Consider the following 20,482-nt stretch of genomic DNA (forward strand, 5'->3'; position numbering starts at 1 on the left):
AAGCTCAGCAGGACTTATGGCATTAGAATAGGATCAAAAATTCCTCTTCATCCCTGAGGGATGACAGCAGCAAGCATGGATAACAAAAATGGGGTAAGCAACTGCCATCTATGCACTGCTGGTTCAGTGTACAACTACAATTAATTTCTAATGTTAAGTGATGCTCAGAAACCTTAACTGCCTTCCAGTTGTACCTTAACTGCCTTCTAGTTGTGGTAGCAGATTCTGCTTTTTTGTCATCCACATAAAGGAAATAAGACTGGACAAGTGTGTCAGGGCAGAACATTATTACAAAGGAACTGCAGAACTGGCACTGTGGGCATGAGTTGGCCTGCAGAATCTTAATTACAGTTGATACTCTCTCAAAGAAGCAGAAACACCTTTTCCTTACCTCAACACCAGACTGAATTTAAGAGAATATTTTTCTTGCCAAACATACAAACTTGGAAGTTAGTTACAAGTGGCACCATGGGATTCTACGTGTGCAAGGCCTAAAAATTAAAAAGCACTAATCACCCACAGAGCAAAGCAGTAGCAAGAGGCTGGTCACATAGAGCAGAAGTGAAAAGAACAAGAGCCCAGAGGTGGCCTTTAATAAGGACCCACAAAGGTACCTACACAGAAGGTGACTATACAAACAGTAGGTAAACACACCTCTTAGCCAGGCTGCCAGAAAGAGCGGTGGTTTCTCAGCAAGATTCTCTTTATTTGATGTCTTTAAACGTGAGATTCCCAGACACAAGTTCACTGACAAACAGCTGAAGGCACACAACACTGTATTTATTTTGCGTAGATGTTTGTTCTCCAGTCTGATTAAGACAGCAAAGCACAAAACTGCCCACAGAGCAGAAAGTGGGTCCAAGCATTCTTGTTACAGGTATTTTGAACTGAGGAGTCCCCCCACGCAGCCAAGTGAGCTCAGACAAGCAGGAAGTTCTATCCCTCCCCAAACACGCCGAAGGGGAGCGTGGGACTGAACATCGAGGTTCCTTTGGGTGTCTTTTTTTTTTTCCTACATCTTCCCCAAACAGCTGCAATATCAGACTTGGCTGCTGCTCACAACTTCTCCAAAGAGCAGCAAATACTGTGGCAAATTATCCTGCAAATTCCACCGTCAACCACTGGATTGCAAGGATGATTTCTAAACATCATTTGCTCTCTCCAGGGAGTGCTACTGACTAGAAGTCGGGAGCAGAGCTGCAGCAGCCTGCGAGCCCACAGACAGCATTGATTCACTGCACATTAGCACTCAGTTTATCTTTGAGCACATAACTGCTACAAATGCATTCTATGTACACTGAAGTTCAGATTCTGGTTCAGTGACTTCTATCCCCTCAGGGAAAAAAATTCAAGGTCTAGCCTTTCCAGGATCTAGGGAGGGTTTTGTTTTTTTTCAACATGATGTGCATATTACAGCATGTGCATATCTGAAGGGAGATGGAGCTGCCTGGCCCAAGGAGCATTTCCTCTCTGATTTCGGGACTAAATCTAGGTCATGACAGCTGTAAGCAAATATGGGTGCCCATCCTTAGAAAAACTTAGCAGCCACCATGTAAGTGCATCCCATATGCAAAATAAAACTCAGCAGTTCTAGCAGGAAGAATAAGGTTCAAACAGACACAGCCTTTGCAGGTGAGAAGTGCTATCTTTAGGCAGATCTTTATCCTTCTGGAGCACGAAACCGTCTTAATTTTGAAACAGAAACAAAAAGTAATTAAATAGTATTTCCAACACCCAACACACTGAAGAAGAATGCCAGATGAGAGTTGTGCATTCAGGACCCTTTGCCAGCACCCCTCTTTATGTAATTACACAGACACACTGAAAACAACCATGCAAGAGACTCTCAAGAGTAGCTGCTGCACCTAGTCCTAGTTCGTGAGCTTAAATCAAACGACAAGTCTCTTTACTTTCTTTTTTTTTTTTTTCTGGTGACTGGGATAAGTAAATGTTTATCTTTTCTAATGGCTCACCCACAAAGCTTTTGCATGGAGATGTACCACGAAATGTTGCTGCAAACACACATTGTGCATGCACAATACTCGTCGCAGAGTATTGTGCATGCATGTGTATTAAGGACCTTAAAATAAGTAGGCACATAAGCACAGCCAAAGACAAAACCAACGCAAAGCTTCTTCAGATCTCTTATAAAAACAGTTAAAAAAAAAAAAAAGTGAAAAATAAAATCGGGAATTATTCAATGTTTGGTTAGAAATCAGTGCCAGTGGCTGTCTCTGCCTTCTGCACTCGGGACCGAACACATCGCTGGCGGGCAAACGCTCTGAAAGCAAGAGCCAGCACAGACACCGACAAGTTGGAGAACCGGTGAAAAACGGGCGGCTCGTGTAACGCAGCCTCCCCGCACCGCCTCTGAGCTGCGGGAGGTCCCGAGCCAGCAATCACCGCCCGGAGCTGCGGGAAAGCACGGCCCGGGCGGGAACGGGCCGGGGCCGGGCAGCCCCGGCGGCCTCCACTCGCGGTGCCCCTTCCCCGCCCCGGGACGGGGCCGGACGTCCAGCGGGCGGCCGGGGGGGGCGGCCGGGGCCAGCCGCGCCCTTGGGCCGCCGGACCCCCCCACACCCCCCGTGCTACCCCTCCCTGCCCGCTCTCACCCATCTGCTCCCGCAGCCCCTTCAAGGAGGAGGAGGAGGAGGAAGCGCAGGATGGGGGCGCCGCACCGCCCTCCGCCATCTTCAGCGCCGGGCCGCGGGAGTGCCGGGCGGGCCGCGGGGCGCGGGGCGCAGTGCGCAGGCTCCGCCCGCTCCCGCCCCGCCGGCACCGGGAGCGCTCCCGCGTCCATCCGGGGCGGCCGCGGCCAGCGCCGGGCGCTGCCTCGGGCTGCGCTTCCACAGGGACGGGGCTGCTGGAGCGGGTCCGGCCAGGGACAGGGAACCTCCTGCAAGGACCGGGGAACCTCCTGCAAGGACCGGGGACCGAGTGTGATGAGCAGCGGCTGAGGGAGCCGGGGCTCCGGCAGGCTCAGCGGGGAACTCGTCACCCCTGACGGGTGCGTGCAGTGAGCTGGGGCCGGTCTGGTCTGCCCGGTCTGCACGGAGAGGACCAGAGGAAACGGCCTTAAACGGCGACAGCAGAGATCCAGATTAGAGAAAAGAAATGCACTGTTGAGGCGGTCAGGGGTTGGAATAGGCTGCGCCAGGAGGAGATGGAGTCACCGTCCCTGGAGGTGTTTAAGAGATGTCTGGATCTGGCGCTGAGTGATGCGGTTTGATGGAATTGTCAAGGCTGGAAGAGACTTTCAAGATCATCAAATCCAGCCATTCACTCGGTGCTGGCACTGCAACCACTAAACCAAATCACCCAGTGCCAGATCCAGAAACCTCTTAAATACGCCTTTGGTTTAGTGGTTTAGGGATTTAATATTTTGAATAATCTATGAACATCTGCCAAAGGGACCAATGGAATTGGCTGCCCCACAGGAGCCATCGTGGTCCCCTGATGGCCGGCTCCAGGCTGGGTGGGCACGGGACAGCTCCCCAGATACCCCACATGGCAGGGACAGTTTGTGTCCCCACAACAACTGCAAAAGTCATCCCAGCACTACAAGGAACCTGGAACTGAGTGGTCTTTAAGGTCCCTTCCAACCTAAACTAATGTGTTATTAACCATGATGAATTGCCTCCCACTAGAGAGCTCTCAAGGAGAGATGCTACTCTAGTTGGTTATCAATAAATTTGGGAACAATCTCATTTTGCCTCTGAGTTTGCACTCTGAGAAGAGTGAAGGTAAAGCAGCATCCATTGCCATTCCAAAGGGCAGGCTCTTTGGGCCTTGTCCAGGAAACTCCCTTTGCAATCATGAACAGAAAGTTTGCCTGTCGGTGGGACAAAAAATAAACCCATAATTGTGATGAATGCAGAAAAAGTAGCAGTAAGATTAGGTAGTATTTCAAGAGAACGAAAAAGGAACCTTTTAAATGTTCCATGTAGGGCTCCATTTTAATTTATGTATTCTGAATATTCAGACCACAGACTTGCCCTGTTCTTTGTTTCTTTTTTTAATGTTGGCTATGTATGTGTGCACAGAATCCTTTGTCTGTTGTTTCCTCTCAGTGTTAATAGAATGGTAATTATTAGTAGTAGCATTTAAAACTAAAGGGCAGCTAGAGGGGAAAAACCCCCTACACATTCAATGCCAAATTTCCTAGGTTTATATTTATAATATATGGTAATAACACCTGGCCACTTAGCAGTCTCCGTATCATTTATACACATGCTGAAATCAAATTTCACCATTCCACTGAGACATTCAGATGTTATCCTCATTTTACAGATGAGAAGACTGAGTCACTGAAATCAAAGTCTCTGGTTATATCATGAACAAAACAGCACAGCGAAAAAACCCTGCCCAGGTTTCTTGATTCTTTGTTCTGTATCCATGTATTTTCCCATCTTCTTTAATCAGCAACTATCAGGAAATATCACTGGAATGGTTTGTATTTGTTCTCAACAGCATAAAGTACAATAGGTGTGGTATGAAAAAATGGTCAAACTACCTGAGAGAATGTAATTTTTACGTTTTGCAAGCCCCAAAAGTAATGTGTCGTTATGGGGCTGTACTTTCCATATCTGTAATAATAAAATGTTCATTAATGTTTTGAGGTGCCTCTGATTTTTTATTAGGTTACAGTTATTTTCCTTAACTTTCCCATTTCTTTACCACACTGCAATAAAAGGGGTCAGAGTCTATTTATACATTTTTGTTCCTCTGAGAAAGATGAGCTAACTGGCATGGGAGCAATCACACTGAAGGGGATGCTTGCAAACAGAATGGACAACTAAAATTCACTTTCAAATGAGATTGCATTTTCTTTTCTTTCCATTTCATCTGACACATACATGAGTGGTCTCACTGCTTGCAATTTGACACGCCTGATATTCTGCACGTGCAAAGCTTCAGAGTAGAAGGTATGAATTACAGGAAGGGAAATAAACCAAGTGTTGCACACTCAGGATGTTTGTGGTGGTGCAGTGGAGGCTGTAAAGTTAAAATAAAAAGGCCAAGCACATATAAATTCATGAGAGATAAAAGGACTCTTGAGGTAGAAGTGGGGAATTGTCCCTCTCTGCTCTCCATGTATCTACATACTGCTTGACAAGCATATCTTTTATCTCCAGGCACACAGGAACTGAGCTGAGAAAATCTGCCCCAATGTGAAAAATGTGTTATCTTTTTCTTTGATGAGCAGTTTAGGAATGTTTGAGCTAATGTTGCAGCAATTGTAAATGTAACATTTGTTATAATAATGTTATTTCCTTCTAGACCTTGTTTCTCAGATTTTCAGCTCAGTCATGCAATTACTGCTTTTGCATTTTTGGTGGAACTTCATTAAAATTTTGACCTCACATGCCTTCAGCAGGACTTGGAATTGCCTTTCAATTTTGCATCATTTGCAGATTTGATTGTAGTAGCTGATTTATCCTAATCCTTGAAAGACTGTCCTTTTTTCCATGTCCCTGTGGAAAAATGAATAATTTAATTTTACAGTCATTTCTTCTGTCCTTTTAGTTTTCATGTGATAGTTTCTGACACATCTTCAAAGCTGTTTCAGGCCGAATCACTGATGGGTGCATATTGGCATTGTGAGCTCAGAATCAATAGAGCCCTGGCACTGCATGCAATGGGAGATTCCAGGGGGTTATACTGTCTTTTCAGTTTAAGGAATACCGAAAGTAGTTGGCATTATAGTGGCTGAAATTAGCCAGGTAGAAGCTTGCACATGTGATGACCCAGATGCAAAAAGAAATGCTCAGAAAATACCTAAGGCACTGATAGATCTGGGGAGGGTGCCAGAGGAAAAAGCACCCACTATTAATTTATTCCTTACCCTGTTTCCCAAAGTATCCATTGTTACACAGTATTAGATGTTGTGCTTGTCTGGACTCAGTCTGAAATCAGGTATAATGGTTTTTATATTCCAGTTCATGAAAACAGCCCCCAGATTTTCTGTGAGACTACAGATCCCAATTCCTTTGGTCATTGAAGTATCCAACAGTAAAATGTTCATGTGTATTCAACTTTATTCAAAGTCTTGCTGACTAAGAGCTAAAACAAGAAACCAAGGAAATGAAATGTATTTTTATATTTATATCCAAGTATAAGATTTTGAAAAATTATGAACAAGTATTTCAAAAGGTTCTAAGTCCAAAAGTGTAAGGCCTGTATTGTGACAGATTATAGTGGGTTTCCTGTGGTGAATGTAACTGCCGTGGCTGATGGAAAGAAAATTGATGGCATGAAAATTACTTTAGCTGCCCAATATTCTTTCTAAATGGGCTTTAACTGCACATTCTTGTTTATTGCTCTCCTGCTGGGACAAATACCTGCAAACCTTGGTGTTTCTAATCCATCTGTATTCTTAGGACCTCATTTCTCAGCTCTGGCTCAAGTTCACTTGCATTTATCTGGTGAATAATTCCTTAGACGTGAATTTATTAGTATTGTTTAGTAGAAGAGATACAGAATTCAGCTGTTAGCTTGTCCTTGTCCCAGTATGTTTATTAGTTTCCTGGATGATGGAATGGGAAACATTCCTTTATCATTTGTACGCACTGTTGATACGGTAGAGTACAAGCACAGAATTCAGAATGATCCTGAAAGTTAGAGATACAGTCCAGGAGGAGATGAGGGTAAACAGGGACTGATGCAAGAGAAAACATTTAGACAAGAACAATTCAGTGTGGAAAGGCATAACAGAGGACAGCTTGCTAATAGCAGATAGAGCAGAAAATAATCTGGGATGTCACAAGCTGAGCATGAGTCAACAGAGGCCTGGTGTTGTGAAAAGGGAAGTGCCCCAGAGCAGGGACAGAGGGTGGGCTCTGGGACACACAGCCCCCCTCTGCTCATCAGCAGCACTGGGGAGCAGCAGGAACACTCAGGGTGCTGCACAAGAAGATGCAAGCCAGCTGGAGTACATATAGAGCAAGTGAGAAGAAATAATGAGAGGATGAATGAAGAAAGTTAGAGAACTGGAATTTTTCAGTCTAATGAAGAGGTATACGAAGGGTGATAAACTGCTTTCTTTGAAACAGAGACAGTAAAAGATGATTGACGTGATTTTAATCAGGGAATATTATTTGATTTCAAGGAAAATATCATCAGGTAGGGGTGGGGAAATAATAGTGGGATGGATTGCTGTGGAAGCAGTAAAACTCCAGCATGGGGGATCTGTATCTGGGTGAGTGTCAGCCCAGAAAGACAGGTCTGATCAGAGGGACCCCCTGACCTCCTGAGCTCTGTCTCAGCCCTGTGTTTCTGTGATTCTGGTGCTCCTACTTGTGCCTTTTGGGACTGTTGGCCAGAACAAGTATTATTCACTGCTGGGGTTGCAGAACTGCCTTCTAAAATTAGACAGAGTGTTCTAAGCAGTGACAAAAGATAAATGAGTTCAAGGGAAGACATGGTGGTCATGTGTCTGCTTGGTTGGCTGGCAGAAAGGGTTTGATGCTTCAGTGCCTGACACCAATTCTGTCTCTAAGATCATCCTTTCTGTATAATAGTTTAGTAAGGGCAGGAGACCAATTTACACAGAAAGGAATTGAGAAAGAACATGCACATGTAACATATGGAAACAGATCCTCTCCTTTCCTATCTGCCATCCTGTGCCTGCCCACCAGCTCTCACTTCATAGAATTATACCTATGTGTTGCCTTAGAAAACATATTCCCATACAAATTTAAGTGCTTGCAGGGGTCAAAATAGGGATATGTAAGTCTGTTCTCACCATCTCTCATCTTTTCAGTGTTTATGTACCTACTTATTTATTCTGTGGCTTTCCATCAAGCATAAGCTCTCTCTGAGGTTGGCAGTTGCTCTATTGTGTATAGGTGTGTCTGGGAGGTTGAGCACACCAAAGACAGTAAACAAATAATAGTAGATTATAAAAGTTAAGCTCTTAGGCCACTTCTTGTGACAGTGGCTGCCTAACAGTGTGTGTCAAAGCTGCATCTGTTCAGCCAAACTGAGATGCTCTGTGTTCAAATTCTCACTGCATGTGTCATCACTGGCTATTTACTTGTGTCGCCACATGGTCTGGGAGCCTGCAGGAATAATGGTTAAACACAGACCACAGTAGGCTGCTCCCTACCCCAAAGAGCCCAAACCTTGTCCTGAATTTCCTAAGGAGCTGTAGAGCAGCTGGATAATTTTTAAAATAAATTCCATACTGTTTCCCTCCTGCCCTGCTCTGATTTGGAGCAGTACATTCCCTAAAAGAAAGACTAAGGGGAATCAGCTCAGTCAATTTTCTTAAGGTACAAATCCCATCACACTGAGTAGTTGTACAAATTCAGCACTGACTGTGCAGATTCCAGCATCTTCCTTTGCCCACAGCACAGTGTGGTAATTATTACTGAATCATTTGAAATTATCCAGAATTTCAATGTGATTACCGTCAATGGCACTAGGTAATATGATTTCAACAAGCTAAACACTGATATGGTAATCCTTATCACTTCTAATGCCAAACAATTTAATCTTATCACCATGTGCTGATGAGATAATGTATTTCAGTAGGGCTTTTTATGAATATTTTATTATTCCAAGTGGTGTTGAGATAAATCACTGATGTGAGTTACAGAATTTTGTTAGCAGTGCTGTTCATCTGACTGAAAGGACATTTTTTGAAGACTCTTAAAAGACTTCTCAAATCTATGTAATGATCTAAAAATCTGACTGATTGATCCCTGCCTAGAAGTGAGCACTTATGGGAAATATGACAATACAGAATAATTTTTCAGTTGTTTGAGCATGAAAATATTTCTAAGTAACTTAGCACTGCTTAGATGTTTTTCTTTGTAACAGTTTGAAGGTCGCTGCTTTTGAAAGATCAGTTGTCCAGGAAGTATCCTTGGACAAAAAGAAGAAAAGCCAGTCATGCAAATTTTATTCTGTGCAGAGCTCCCTGGCAGAGAACAGGAGAGTCCCTGGTAACTGCCTCACTGCCTTTGGAAAAAGCAAGAATAAAGAGCAGGTTGTATTGATAATGGGGAAGATTCTTAGTGCAAGGACAGAAACTTGGTCTGAAGTATTTGCTTCCCTAAGCTGATGTAAAATGTTTGCTTGAGGTTTGAAGAGTGGCTCTTCCTGCAGTAAGAACAAGATTTGTCAGGAATAGTTCCCACTTCCCAGACTCTGTGAAGACTTTTTGCTTCAGACTGCCACCTGCCCTCCCTACATTTCCTGGCAGGCCTGGATCTAACAGCCTCATTACATTGTCTGGATTCCCTGCAGAGGTTTGGTGCAAGGCAATGTGCTGTTTTGGCCAGCCATTCCCATTCTAAAGCAGAATGAACTCGAGCCAAGGAGAACCCTGCAAATGATGGTTACACTGTCCCATTCACAATGGAAGAGAGAACAAAGAAATGGCTTTTCAGCAGCAGCAGCAGCAAAAACCTACTAAAAATCCAATATTGTTTTTATAAATGCACTTGATATCTGGAGCTAATTTAATCCAAATTTTAACTTTCTGCAGTATTTTGGCATTTACCTACCTGAAAATCCCTCCTTTATCCCAATGCCTTCTAGCTGCTGTTCCGAGCAGCTTGTAAGGGGAGTGAGCACTAACAAGCTGTGTTTTAGGATGACTTCCTCCAGTTTGCTTTCCTCCCTCCCCAGGGCCAAAGATGCTCTTGGTGTGGGATGGATGCTGTTGGGGCTGCACCATAAATGCCCATATGTGAGTCTGGCACAGGGAAGTGCTGGCTGCATTCACCTGCTGAGAAGCTGTGATTCCATTTCTCACCTGGAAGTAACAACCAGTTACCAGAGGTGTTAATTCTGCTGCTGAATTTGCCTCTCCCCACTTCAATTAATCCAATCTTACCAAGTTCAATATGGAATAAGTCAATATGGGTCCTATTCAGCAGCAACAAGAACAATTTTCAGCTCTTGGATTATTTAATCAGTTTTAGAAGACCAATTTCATACTGAAATAATGTTTAGGCAAACAGCAACATTTCTTTCTGTAAGAAAATGTCTTTGGAGAAGAGCTTTAGCAGAGTGGTTGCTACTGAACTCTACGGTGTTCCTTCCTGTTTTGGCTTGGAGTGTGCTGCCTTGGCAATTCCCACTGGCTCCTTACATGGCTTGGAAAGACCCTGGTCTCACAGGCTGCTTCACCATAGACCCTACCTTGTCCTCCCATGAAATGGGCCCTCTGCTCCTGCCCAGCTGAATGAACTGAAGTGGGATTCTGCAGGGACAGCGGGAGGCCCCTGCCATGGTTTGGGACTGTAGCACTGTGAAGCTCCTGTATTCCAGCACAGGAAGAGGGCAAGGAGATAAATGACTGCAGTGTTTGTTTGTTTGTTTTGCCTAAAGAAGGTTCTTTGTAAGCGTATTCCACATGAGGATTCTTCTAGCCACGTAAATAGATCCCTTGTGTCTGAATTTAAGTCTCTGTATATTGTTCCTTGTGCAATGGCTTAGAAATACTTTGGAGGCATTATCTGGGAGCTTTTATGGCTTCTCTCACATATTTGCTCTGCCTCCCTGTTCCTACACATCCATGCACACACAGTGAGATATACAGGGTCAGATTCTGATCAGACTTCTGCTCATTTTACACACAGAAAACCCTCTTTTTACACTTTCTTATTTTCTGAATTTCACTTTTTAAATCACTTTTGGACCCACTAGGCAGCTCCTTGTAAACACTAGCCCAACAAGAGCTGTGCTGTTGAGGACCTCAGACTCCAGAAGGAGAGATAACCGGCCATATTTGGAGCTGAGAGCCTTAAAACACAAGCACCAGCCCATCTGTGGCCAGTTTCCCTGCCTGGTGGGGTTGTTTTGTGACATTGTTACTACAGAATCACAGCAGTGCCATTTATTCTTGACATTGTAGATTGCATTGCAGGGACAGCCCTAACAAATCACTTGCATCACAAGCAGGTTTTCCATTTGGGTTACTCTTCATAAAAAGCTCTGACTGGTGGCATGGAGCCAGAAGAGAAAGACCAGATGTTTCTCCTTGAACTTTTTCTGATTGTGTCTTCCTCAAAAGTTAACCATTCCATGGTTTCTTTGGCTTCATGTTTTTATTTAATGTCAGTGTTGTGAAGTCTTCAAGATTAAAATCTAAGAAAGCATTTTCTAGCTTTCCTAGAAGAACACATTTCAAAATATGGCTGTGCAAAAGAATTAGGCTTTACACCAGAGAAAAAAGACATGTTCTCCACTTAAGAAAAAGAAAATTAATTAATCAAAATTACTATTATAAAATGATCAGTTTTTAACGGGCAGGTAACAAGAGGTCCCTGCAGGGACTGTGTGAAGGTGATCAATGTGAGGCTGTCTGTGTGAGTCCTTTCTGTGATATCTGGAGTTTTGGAAGTCAGAGACACAAATCATGCAGATGCTAACAGTCTGGCAGTGGCACTCTGCCTGCAGAGCCAGTTGTTACCCAGCCCCTCCAAAGCAATCAGGGGTGTGCTCTGCAATTAGGCCACTGGTGTAGGTGTCAGTAATGAGCACTGGCTCTGATCCTGGAGTACTGTCAGTGTAAAATAATAGGTAAGCTCCTCATGATGAGTAAATTGATGCTGTGGGCAGCAACATAAAGGATAGTAGCCCCCCCCTGAAATCCATTCTCTCCAGTCTGGTGCCTTCTAGATCTACATTTGGCAAGGACACAGATTTCTTCCTTCTAGAAATTTAAGGGCCAAACTAGCAAGACATTTAAATATTTCTGAAATAAATGAGATGTAGCATAGCATGTAGGAATCCTTTAGATACATTTTGTGGCAATGCTGGGTGATAATTTATATTGTGTCCTGAAGAACCCTCCAGAGGGTAATTCCCTTCCTTAGCCCTGCAGAATGAACCAGGCACAGCAGCCACCAGCCACCTGAAAACCCAGCAAAACAGCTTTAGTCAAGCACTGAGCACATGCTCTGTGAGCTTTTCAAGGCAAACTCTTCAGTCTTGGTACTCTCCAACCCACATTCAGCTAACAGAAACCTCTAAGTCTCTTGTTTTCTGGGAGTTAATGGCTTTCAGTATGACTGCTAATTAGCAGGTCACAGCATTGCTAACAGAGTTTCCACTGGTTTCTTTGCCACGACTTTGGCTTTCACATGTGAAGGTTTCTGTCTCAAGTCAGCAGTGGTGAGCCCTGCATGGTTTGAAATCCTGTGGTGAGTGGCCTGGTATAAATGGCTGTGAGCACTGTGTGATGATACCCATGTATGCATAAAGTGGGCTGCAAGCATGTTGTTGAGGTTGAATGGTTTGTTCAGTGAAGAAGAAAAAAGGAAAGAGAAGTTTGAAGAGCCCTGGAGATTCTCCTTTGCCTAACTATGGTGATGCAGCACCTGCTTTGGTATCCGAGATTCCCACCTCCAAGGTGTTTCACCCTGGATCAAAGCTGGTGGCTGTCACAGGAGCCCTTTGAAGCTTGTTCTGCTACAGGAAATGAAAAGGAAAGGAGCAGCCAGTGCCTCAGCAGGGCTGAGCATGAGGTGCTGGCTTTCCAGCAGCAATACTGGTTCTTCTTCTTAGTATGACAACACTGCTTCGCCTACCAGGGCTGGAGCTTTGTCTTTTCTCAGGCAATTCCTGGGGGCAGGATTTTCAGCCAAGCTGCACCCCAGTGCTCAAGGGGGTATCGAGGCTGTGTAACTTGTGTGAAAAGAAGTTGTGACAAGTCCTGTCATGGCAGCACTTCAGCTGTACAAATTCGGCTGGTGAGTGGGTGGGGGAATGGATGGAGGTGGGGGGTTTCCATCTGAAGTTTCATTTAAATACTGACATTTGCCAGTTATTACTGTACTGTGGCATCTGAGCAAACTCGAATATTTTGCCTTTCCACACCTGAAAAAATAACTACTGTAGTTCAGACCTCAGGGTAGTAAGTGTTGACTGCTACTTATTTTTCAGTGGTAGTTCCTTATCTGCTTAAAAGCGCTGCCATGAACTTCAATTAGTCAGTGCTTATACAGTGCTTTGAAATTACAAGACACTATCTACCTTTTAAGTATTATAATGTTTCTATAACATATTCTAACAAGTACATGCTTCAGTACACAGCTGCACACTCAGCAGCAGGCCAGAAATGCTTCCTAAGGGAAATAATCCAGGAGTTTCTGTCCCCATGGCACAGGGAAATCTTCATTGGTTTTAAATTTATAGTGTGTGTACCTTCAGAGCATGGATAGCCCAGGTAAGAAAAACAGAGTACAAATAGCTGCTAAAAACCCCCAATGTTTGGTGTAGTGCAAAACCTCTGTACAATCTGATCACAGTGTAGAGCAGGGCTGGAGATGGATGGAGCAGGTATAGCACCATTGATTTACAGTTTTTTCCTCCAATATCCAGCCCAGGAGCTCCTGGTTGCTAAGAGTGTGCTGTGCACAGTACAGTTGTTCTTTTATTTTGATGCATTGGAGACAAGGATGAATCTGACTTCCTTATTTTTCTCTTCAGCCAGTGCTGCCACTGGTGAATTAATTGCCTTGCTAAATTAATAAGTCATAACGTTTTTGGGCTGGGGCCAGGGAGCTGTCAGTGTGTGCTCTGCACGTGAGCATGGCAGATATGTTATCCTGGGGATAGAGTGACAGCTCCAAGGGCTGCAGAGAAATAAAATCTGGATGGGACGTGGGGCAGCCAGCCAGGCCTGCTGTGGGAAGGGGCACCCAAAAACGTGACTGGCTCTCTTGGGTAATCCCCAGCAGCCTCAAAAACTCAAAGCACCCAGCCTGGTTGTATGTGGCAGCTTACATTTGGCAAATTTGAGAGTTGTGAGTGTGGCAATGAAGTTTTACAGTGATGGAAAGAGGTTAGGAATATGGATATTTAGTTTCTGTGTTTTGTCCACTTTAGTCCTGGCTCTTTCCCTGGCTCACCAGATCACTGTGGGGTGTGGATTAGCCAGAGCTTCATGGAACAGGGCTCTGTGGCATGATCCTTGCATGTGGCTTTGCAGACCTCACAGCTCAAAGGGTGCCCTGACCATGCAGCACCAGCCCTTTGGTGTCTCTGTCTCTGAAGTCAGCAGAAAAATGACCCTGTGAGAGCAGTCTGAGGGCACAGCAGCAGCTCAGATGAGCTGGGAGGATGGGATGGGACTGCAGGGCTGGGATAGGGGTCTGGTTAGTGACACCCCTGCCAAGCTCTTGGCTTGCTTCAGCTGTAATCCCACACTCACTCGTACCTCTGGCTCCTGTCCAGTCTTCACCCTGGCTGGGGCTATCCATGCCTCACACCTCAGCTCCCACCACCATCCCAGAGACAACAAGGATGGATGGGTGAACCACTGACCAGCTGCAGCATGGGCTCACAGAGCTGCAGAGAGGCCATGTGCAGCCACAGAGGGTCTGCACAGCAGCAGATCATCTTTTAGGAGTTCAAAATAGCTTTAAAAGAACAAATATGTCTCAGAACTAAATGCTTGGTGCCATCTGCAGACAAAAAAGGAGAACTACTCATGCCTGTTTGCTGCTTTTCTGACGAACAGCTCCAGAGAGAAGTGGTACAAGCACAAAGCTGTCCTCTACATTCAGATTTCATCCTGCTTTCATTGGACTATTTTCCTTAAAAGCCTCTCATGCAGTACAGCCCTTCAGAAATCATCCACTTGAACACACTGCAGAGTTGAACTCTAGAAATGAAATAAGATGCAAGCCTGTGTGGAGTGACTAAATGTGGGATACAGCACAGAAGGATGCTATGTAACATCTGATCTGGAATTTGGCTCCAGTGAGCTGTGGCAGAACAGATTAAATCAGGATTTATGAATTCTTCATGTGAGGAGGAGGGTGTGTCGACTGCAGACCTGGTTATAGGTGGTGGTTTACTTATCCCTGGGATCTTGGAAATTGAATAAAAAGACCAATTACCACCTATTTCTGTAATGAGAGGTGAGGGTGGATGTTTCTCTTTGGTTTCCCAGCCAAAACAATGGGCTGCGTGTTAAAGCTTGCGCTTGCAAAGGCAGAGGGTAGAGGATTTGGGTGCTCTGTGTGTCAGTGAGAAAAGGAGTCATCTCATGGACTCCTGAAATAACAGGAGGAGAGATTTGGGTGTAATGACCCTGGTTTGGAAATGGTGAGTAGGGCTGCTTGGTGCTCTTCTGTGCTCAAGGAAACAAGGTTCAGTATCATTAAAATTCTAACATTTTTCAGCCTCTCTTCCCAATGGGAACAATCTAGTGAGGCCCTGGTTAATACCTGCTATAAATCAGCTGAACATTCACTTTTCTGACTCCAGCAGGGTCCCCACCCTTTCAATTATCACTCCTTCTCATGTACAAACATTAAAGCAAAAGTCAATTAGAAGTGAGCTAGAATTAAAAACCTGAGCACAATTAAAAACTTGCTTGTTCCCAAATGCCCTGAGCAGAGCAGCTTGGGCATTCTGAGGGGCTGCAAAGGTACATCCTGCAGCAGGGGTCAGATCCAGGTTTAGATTCCAGCATCTCCTGCGCCCCAGGAATTCCAGACACACTTTTGGCCACGGCTTATTCTGCCCAGAGCAGTGACAGGCTGGATGGGATGCTCCAGGCAGAGAGGCTTCCTTGGCCATTCCTGAGGATGGGTTAGACACAGGACCTGCACGAGGTGGGTTCTGGCAGCATGGATGGTGATGGCATGAATGCCCCTGGCTGTCAGGTGTGGCTTTTCTTCTTTCAGAAAGGACATTTTGCTGGATGTGTGTTGGGAAGTCTCATATTCGAGCCTTATTCTCCATAGTCTGAACCAAGTCCTTGCCCTGAAATGGGACAGGGACACTTTTACTTTTTCCTTAAAGCAATGCTACTGCAGCTGGTAAATCCCAAACTCCTCCTTTACCTGAAACCAGGACTTTTTTTTTTTTTTTTTTTTCCCCTGATGTTTCTGCAATGATCTTGGCACAGCACATCTTATTCCATTGACTTACAGGGTTTGGCCTTTCACATCCCAGAAATCTGGTATCTCTATACAGTGTAAAATAAATTCATATTAAGACAGTTCTAGGTGACAGTTCATGTCAACTAGTGTAGAAGAGTGTATTGAAAACCAGTATATACAATATTTATACGGATGTATATAGATTTTGGATTGAACATTAGGGAAATTTTTTTTCACTGCAGGGGTCGTCAGACACCAAAAGGGGCTGCCCAGGGCAGTGGTGGAATCACCATCCCTGGAGTTCTTACAAAAATGTGTGAATGTGGCAGCTGGAGACATGGATTAGTGATGGACTAGGCAGTGCAGGGTTAACAGAGTCTCACAGGTCTTTTCCAGCCTTAAAAATTGCAACCTCTGTGATTACGTTAACAGTTGGACTCACAGGTCTTTTCCAGCCTTAAAAATTGCAACCTCTGTGATTCTCTGATATCCTCCAGGCATCCGGTGAAAATCAAAAGGTGGCTAAAAGCTTTCATCCCTTAAGTTTGTTTTTCCTATTGACAAGATTCTTTATGTCAATATTATTTCAGTAATGTCTCAAAACAGAAACCTGAATCATATTGAAGCAGTTTATATCTTCATTAAGATAGGGGGTTTTTTTAGAACCACTAAAATGCAACTTTTCTCTTGCCTCAAGACTTAATAATTATACAACTGAAAAGGGAAACTATTCTGAGAAAGGACATAAAGAGATCTTTGGGGTGGTGGTATGGATTTTACAAATACACAGTGAAATCCTGTTGCTAATTTTAACAGCGTGCCTCAGCTAAGAAAGGAAAAATATCAGAAGATGTAGAAAATGTTAAGAGGAAGTACTGCAGAGTGAACCCAGAGGATTGCTCAGAGAGGAAATGACTCAGGCAGTTGCTAAGTAAAGGCAGCTGCCTATTTACATAGGAATTCAAAGAGTTAAAGGAGAGATTCCCAAACAAAATATCCTCAGCAGAGTGTGGATGGCATGAGGATGCACTAAGAATAAATGCGTCTGAATGAAACCACGGAATTGCCCAAGGCTTGCCATGAGGGGCAGGGGTAAAACAGCCCCAGCCATGTGCAGGAAACAGAGGGCACAGGACAAAGCCTTCCAGCCTCAGCAGGCACTGGTGATGTGGGGCACTGCTGTGCCGTGGTCTGGCTGAGGGAATCCCTCTGGCAGCCTCATGAGCCCTGCCCATGGCCAGCCCGGGGCCCTTTTCCCAGCACAACACCGAGGGTGGGTTGAGACATACTTGCAGAACATCCAAGTGCTCTGACCTTCATCCTTGCATCCTTCAGCAGGCTCCCACCTTCCTTTATCTCCCTTTGAAGGCCACTTGCAAGCCCAGTCTGGAGAACCTCCTGGTGGGAAGGCATGGCTCCTTTTTCCAGCTTGTGAAATGGGGACTCGCTGGGATCTGCGGGCAGAGTTTGTGTACGCTGCACTCTCTGCATGAGACGTGCACCAGCATCCGCAGCGTCTTCAAGGCAGGCCACAAGGCAGTGTTTCAGTCTCCCAGGATCTGCCTCTGCATGGCTCCTTTTCCTTTTCTTCTCACCAGATACATGTGGTTAACTAGCTGGAACAGAGAGAAAACAAAAGCCCTTCCTCCCATTCACATCCAGTACCTGTAATTAATGAGCAAAGTAACTTCCCTCTTAGCTAGACATCCAGTAAAAAGACTCCCAGCACGGCTCGTTAATAAAATAAAACCTTATAATAAACCATAGCCTGTAAGATGTGTTACAGAGAATGTATCTCAGCAGCTGTTTGGGGGAAGCAAAGGCTGGTGTGACAGGTCAGTGTCCTGATAATGTGACAGTCCCTGTGTTTGGGTCCCCGACTGCACAAGGTCTAATGGGAGGGAGCAATTTACATCCACTTAAGGGAGCAATGAGTCTCAGCCTGTCATGTGCAACTGCAAAGCTTTTACACAGCTGTTGTTCACATCCATGAAAATGTTATTATCGCTTTAAGAAGCTCCCCAGCCACAGGCAATGAGAAAAGCAGTGATGTGACACACCGAATTCAAGCTGTGGAAAAAAAAAAAAAAATCTCAGCTATGGCACCTCTCTATTTGAGTTTCTGCGTGTTGTGAGTTAGGTTTTTAAAGGGAATTTCTTCGCGTTTGTTGTCAGGGAGATGCAAAATAGCGCCCAAGAGACAAAAGACGAAGCGGAGTGCCTTGACATACCCTTGAGACGGTTCTGGCGGGGAGCGGGGTTGTTTTGGCAGTTTCTCAGCCGGGGGCGGTCACTCTTTGCCCGGCTCGGAGGGGAGGCTGAGGCTGCTCTGGGTTTGGGTGCTGCATTTCTGCCGCTCGGGGAGAGCGCGGCGCGGCCACGCTGCTCCCGGGCCCGGGCGGGCCGCGGGGCCGGCGGGAGGCGGCGGCGGCCACGGACAGCGCCGGGGGGCTTCCCTCCGGGCGGCAGCACTGAGCGTAGAAAGGGCAAATAGTGTACAAAGTGTAAAAGGCGTAAGAAAGTGCAAAAAGCGTAAAAAGCCTCGGCGCTTGTCAGGTCACGTTCACATTCTGGGCTGCAGCACCGCCTTTGACGTGCGGGGGGCGCCCGCGAGGCGTTCGAGAGGCCGCGCATGCGCATTCCGCGGGCGCCGTGCCGCTCTTGGCCTGCGGGCGGCAGCAGCGACGCAGGGCCCGGCCAGGCTCCCAGCTGCAGTGACACAGCCTCTGAGGGCGCGGAGCGGCGCCTGCTGCCTTCACGCAAATCACATTTTCTCCCGTTTTCAAGCCCTTTATATTCATGTGATTTATATGTGCAGAAGTTGTATTTGTATTTTCAAGCCCCTATGTATCTGTATTTGTAGAACCAATGCAAAAAATGTGGCCCAGAGACACAAAAATTCAAAGAAACGTGAGCACAGGACGAGAGATGCTGTCAGGCCCCACAGCTGAGAAATCATATTTTCTCCTGTTTTCAAGCCCTTTATTGTTTCATTTATATAATCTATATGTACAGAGGTTGTATTTGTGTTTTCAATCCCCTATGTATCCGTATTTGTAGGACCAAAACAAAAAATATGGCCCAGGGACATAAAAATTTGAAGAACTGTGAGCACAGGACCAGAGATGCTGTCAGGCCCCACAGCTGGGAAATTGCCCTTTATTGTTCCCTTTATATAATTTATATGTACAGAAGTTGTATTTGTGTTTTCAAGCCCCTATGTATCATATTTGTAGGACCAAAGCAAAAAATGTGACCCAGAGACATAAAGGACCAGAGATGCCACAGGCCCCACAGCTGGGGCCCAGCAGGAACAGGAGGCCATTGTGCGGTTCTCTTCAGGCATCACCTTCTGCCCAGGGCTCCTCACAGCCCAGTGCAAAGGGACAGCAGAGGTGGCTGATAAGGGTTTATTCTGTCACACTCGTGACAAGTTCCTTCAGCAGGCTCCTTCACCTGGCAGCCCTGCCCACGGGACACCTCCGGGGTTGTTGTGGAGCAGCACCGTCAGTCTGCAGGGAACGGACTGATGATGGTCAGCTCCTGGAGCTGCTGGACACAGGTGGAGAGCACCAGGAGCAACCCTGTGATGAGGGAAGGGGAGGAGGAAGAGAAGAAGAGGAAAGAGGAAGGGGAAGAGGGAACCAGCTTGGCAGCGGGGTTGTACAGGGAAAGCACAAGGCTGGGAACAGGACAGAGAAAACCAGAAAACACAGGGACAAGAAAAAGGAGAAAGGAACAGCAAGTGAGGGGGGGGAAAAGGGAGCGGGACATAAAGAACCTTCGAACCATTTAGGTTGGAAAAGAGTTTTGATATCATCAAAGTCCAACCATTCACCCAGCACTGCTAAATCCACCATTGAACCACTTCACCTGAATAGAGTGAAGAGGGGAAGTTAAGAGTAAGGCTAGTTGGAGTAAAGCCTGAAAAGCACAATAGAAATTTTTAAGTAGTGGTTTTAAGGGTGGGACAAGCTTTGGTGCTTTGTTTTGGTTTTTTTTTTTTTCTTTTCCTTGAAATATATTAGATTGTTTTTAATGCTACACTTTAATATTAGATTTAGGAAGATCCAGGGGTTTGAAGCTCATTTTACGGCAGAATCTTGCTAAGCTCAGGAAAATGTGATGGAAGCTGATGTTAGTTACAGGGAGTATTTCAGGGTTAGTTCTTAGGAAGGAATGTGTATTAGCTTTGTGACTACTGTTACAAGTAATGTTACAACTCAGATTAAGAAATTGAAAAAAGCAGCAGGATGAACAGAAATTAGGGCACATTGTTTTAAAATCAACAATTCATATTGCTAAACAAAATTAACAGAGATCAAAATTATTATTAAGTTGGAGAAGGAATTGTATTTCTTGCTGCTTTCAAATTTAACTTTAGAAGAAAAAACTGAGAACTCTGGCTAGGTTAAAACCTGATGTGCTATCTCCTTTTCCTTTCTATTTTCTAAAGCTCCTTTGAAGGAATTTTTCTTTCCCCTTGTTTATTTCAATAAAGTTTCTATAAAGGTGTAACAGAATTGTGGCTAAGTGTATTCTGTAAAATTAGAGAACTGAGTTTTACCACCTGGGCTTTTTAGTAGCATAAGCACATAACAGATGTGAAAGTACTCTGCAGAAAGAAAGCA

General features: G+C 45.0%; 1 protein-coding gene across 2 annotated transcripts in view; it reads right to left on the reverse strand.

Annotated features, from left to right (window-relative positions):
- MAP7D3 (MAP7 domain containing 3) overlaps positions 1-2,742 on the reverse strand; it is a 43,465-nt gene extending 40,723 nt beyond the window's left edge. For both annotated transcript variants that reach the window (XM_041396787.1, XM_041396786.1), the window contains exon 1: positions 2,613-2,742. In XM_041396787.1, the coding sequence (XP_041252721.1) occupies positions 2,613-2,691 (79 nt within the window). In that variant the 5' untranslated portion in view covers positions 2,692-2,742. The remainder of the gene's footprint in view (positions 1-2,612) is intronic.
- Between the last annotated feature and the right edge of the window lie 17,740 nt (positions 2,743-20,482).

The sequence above is a fragment of the Onychostruthus taczanowskii genome, unplaced genomic scaffold, assembly GCF_017590055.1.
Source record: "Onychostruthus taczanowskii isolate IOZ18803 unplaced genomic scaffold, ASM1759005v1 scaffold13, whole genome shotgun sequence".
In the NCBI taxonomy this organism is placed as follows: domain Eukaryota; kingdom Metazoa; phylum Chordata; class Aves; order Passeriformes; family Passeridae; genus Onychostruthus; species Onychostruthus taczanowskii.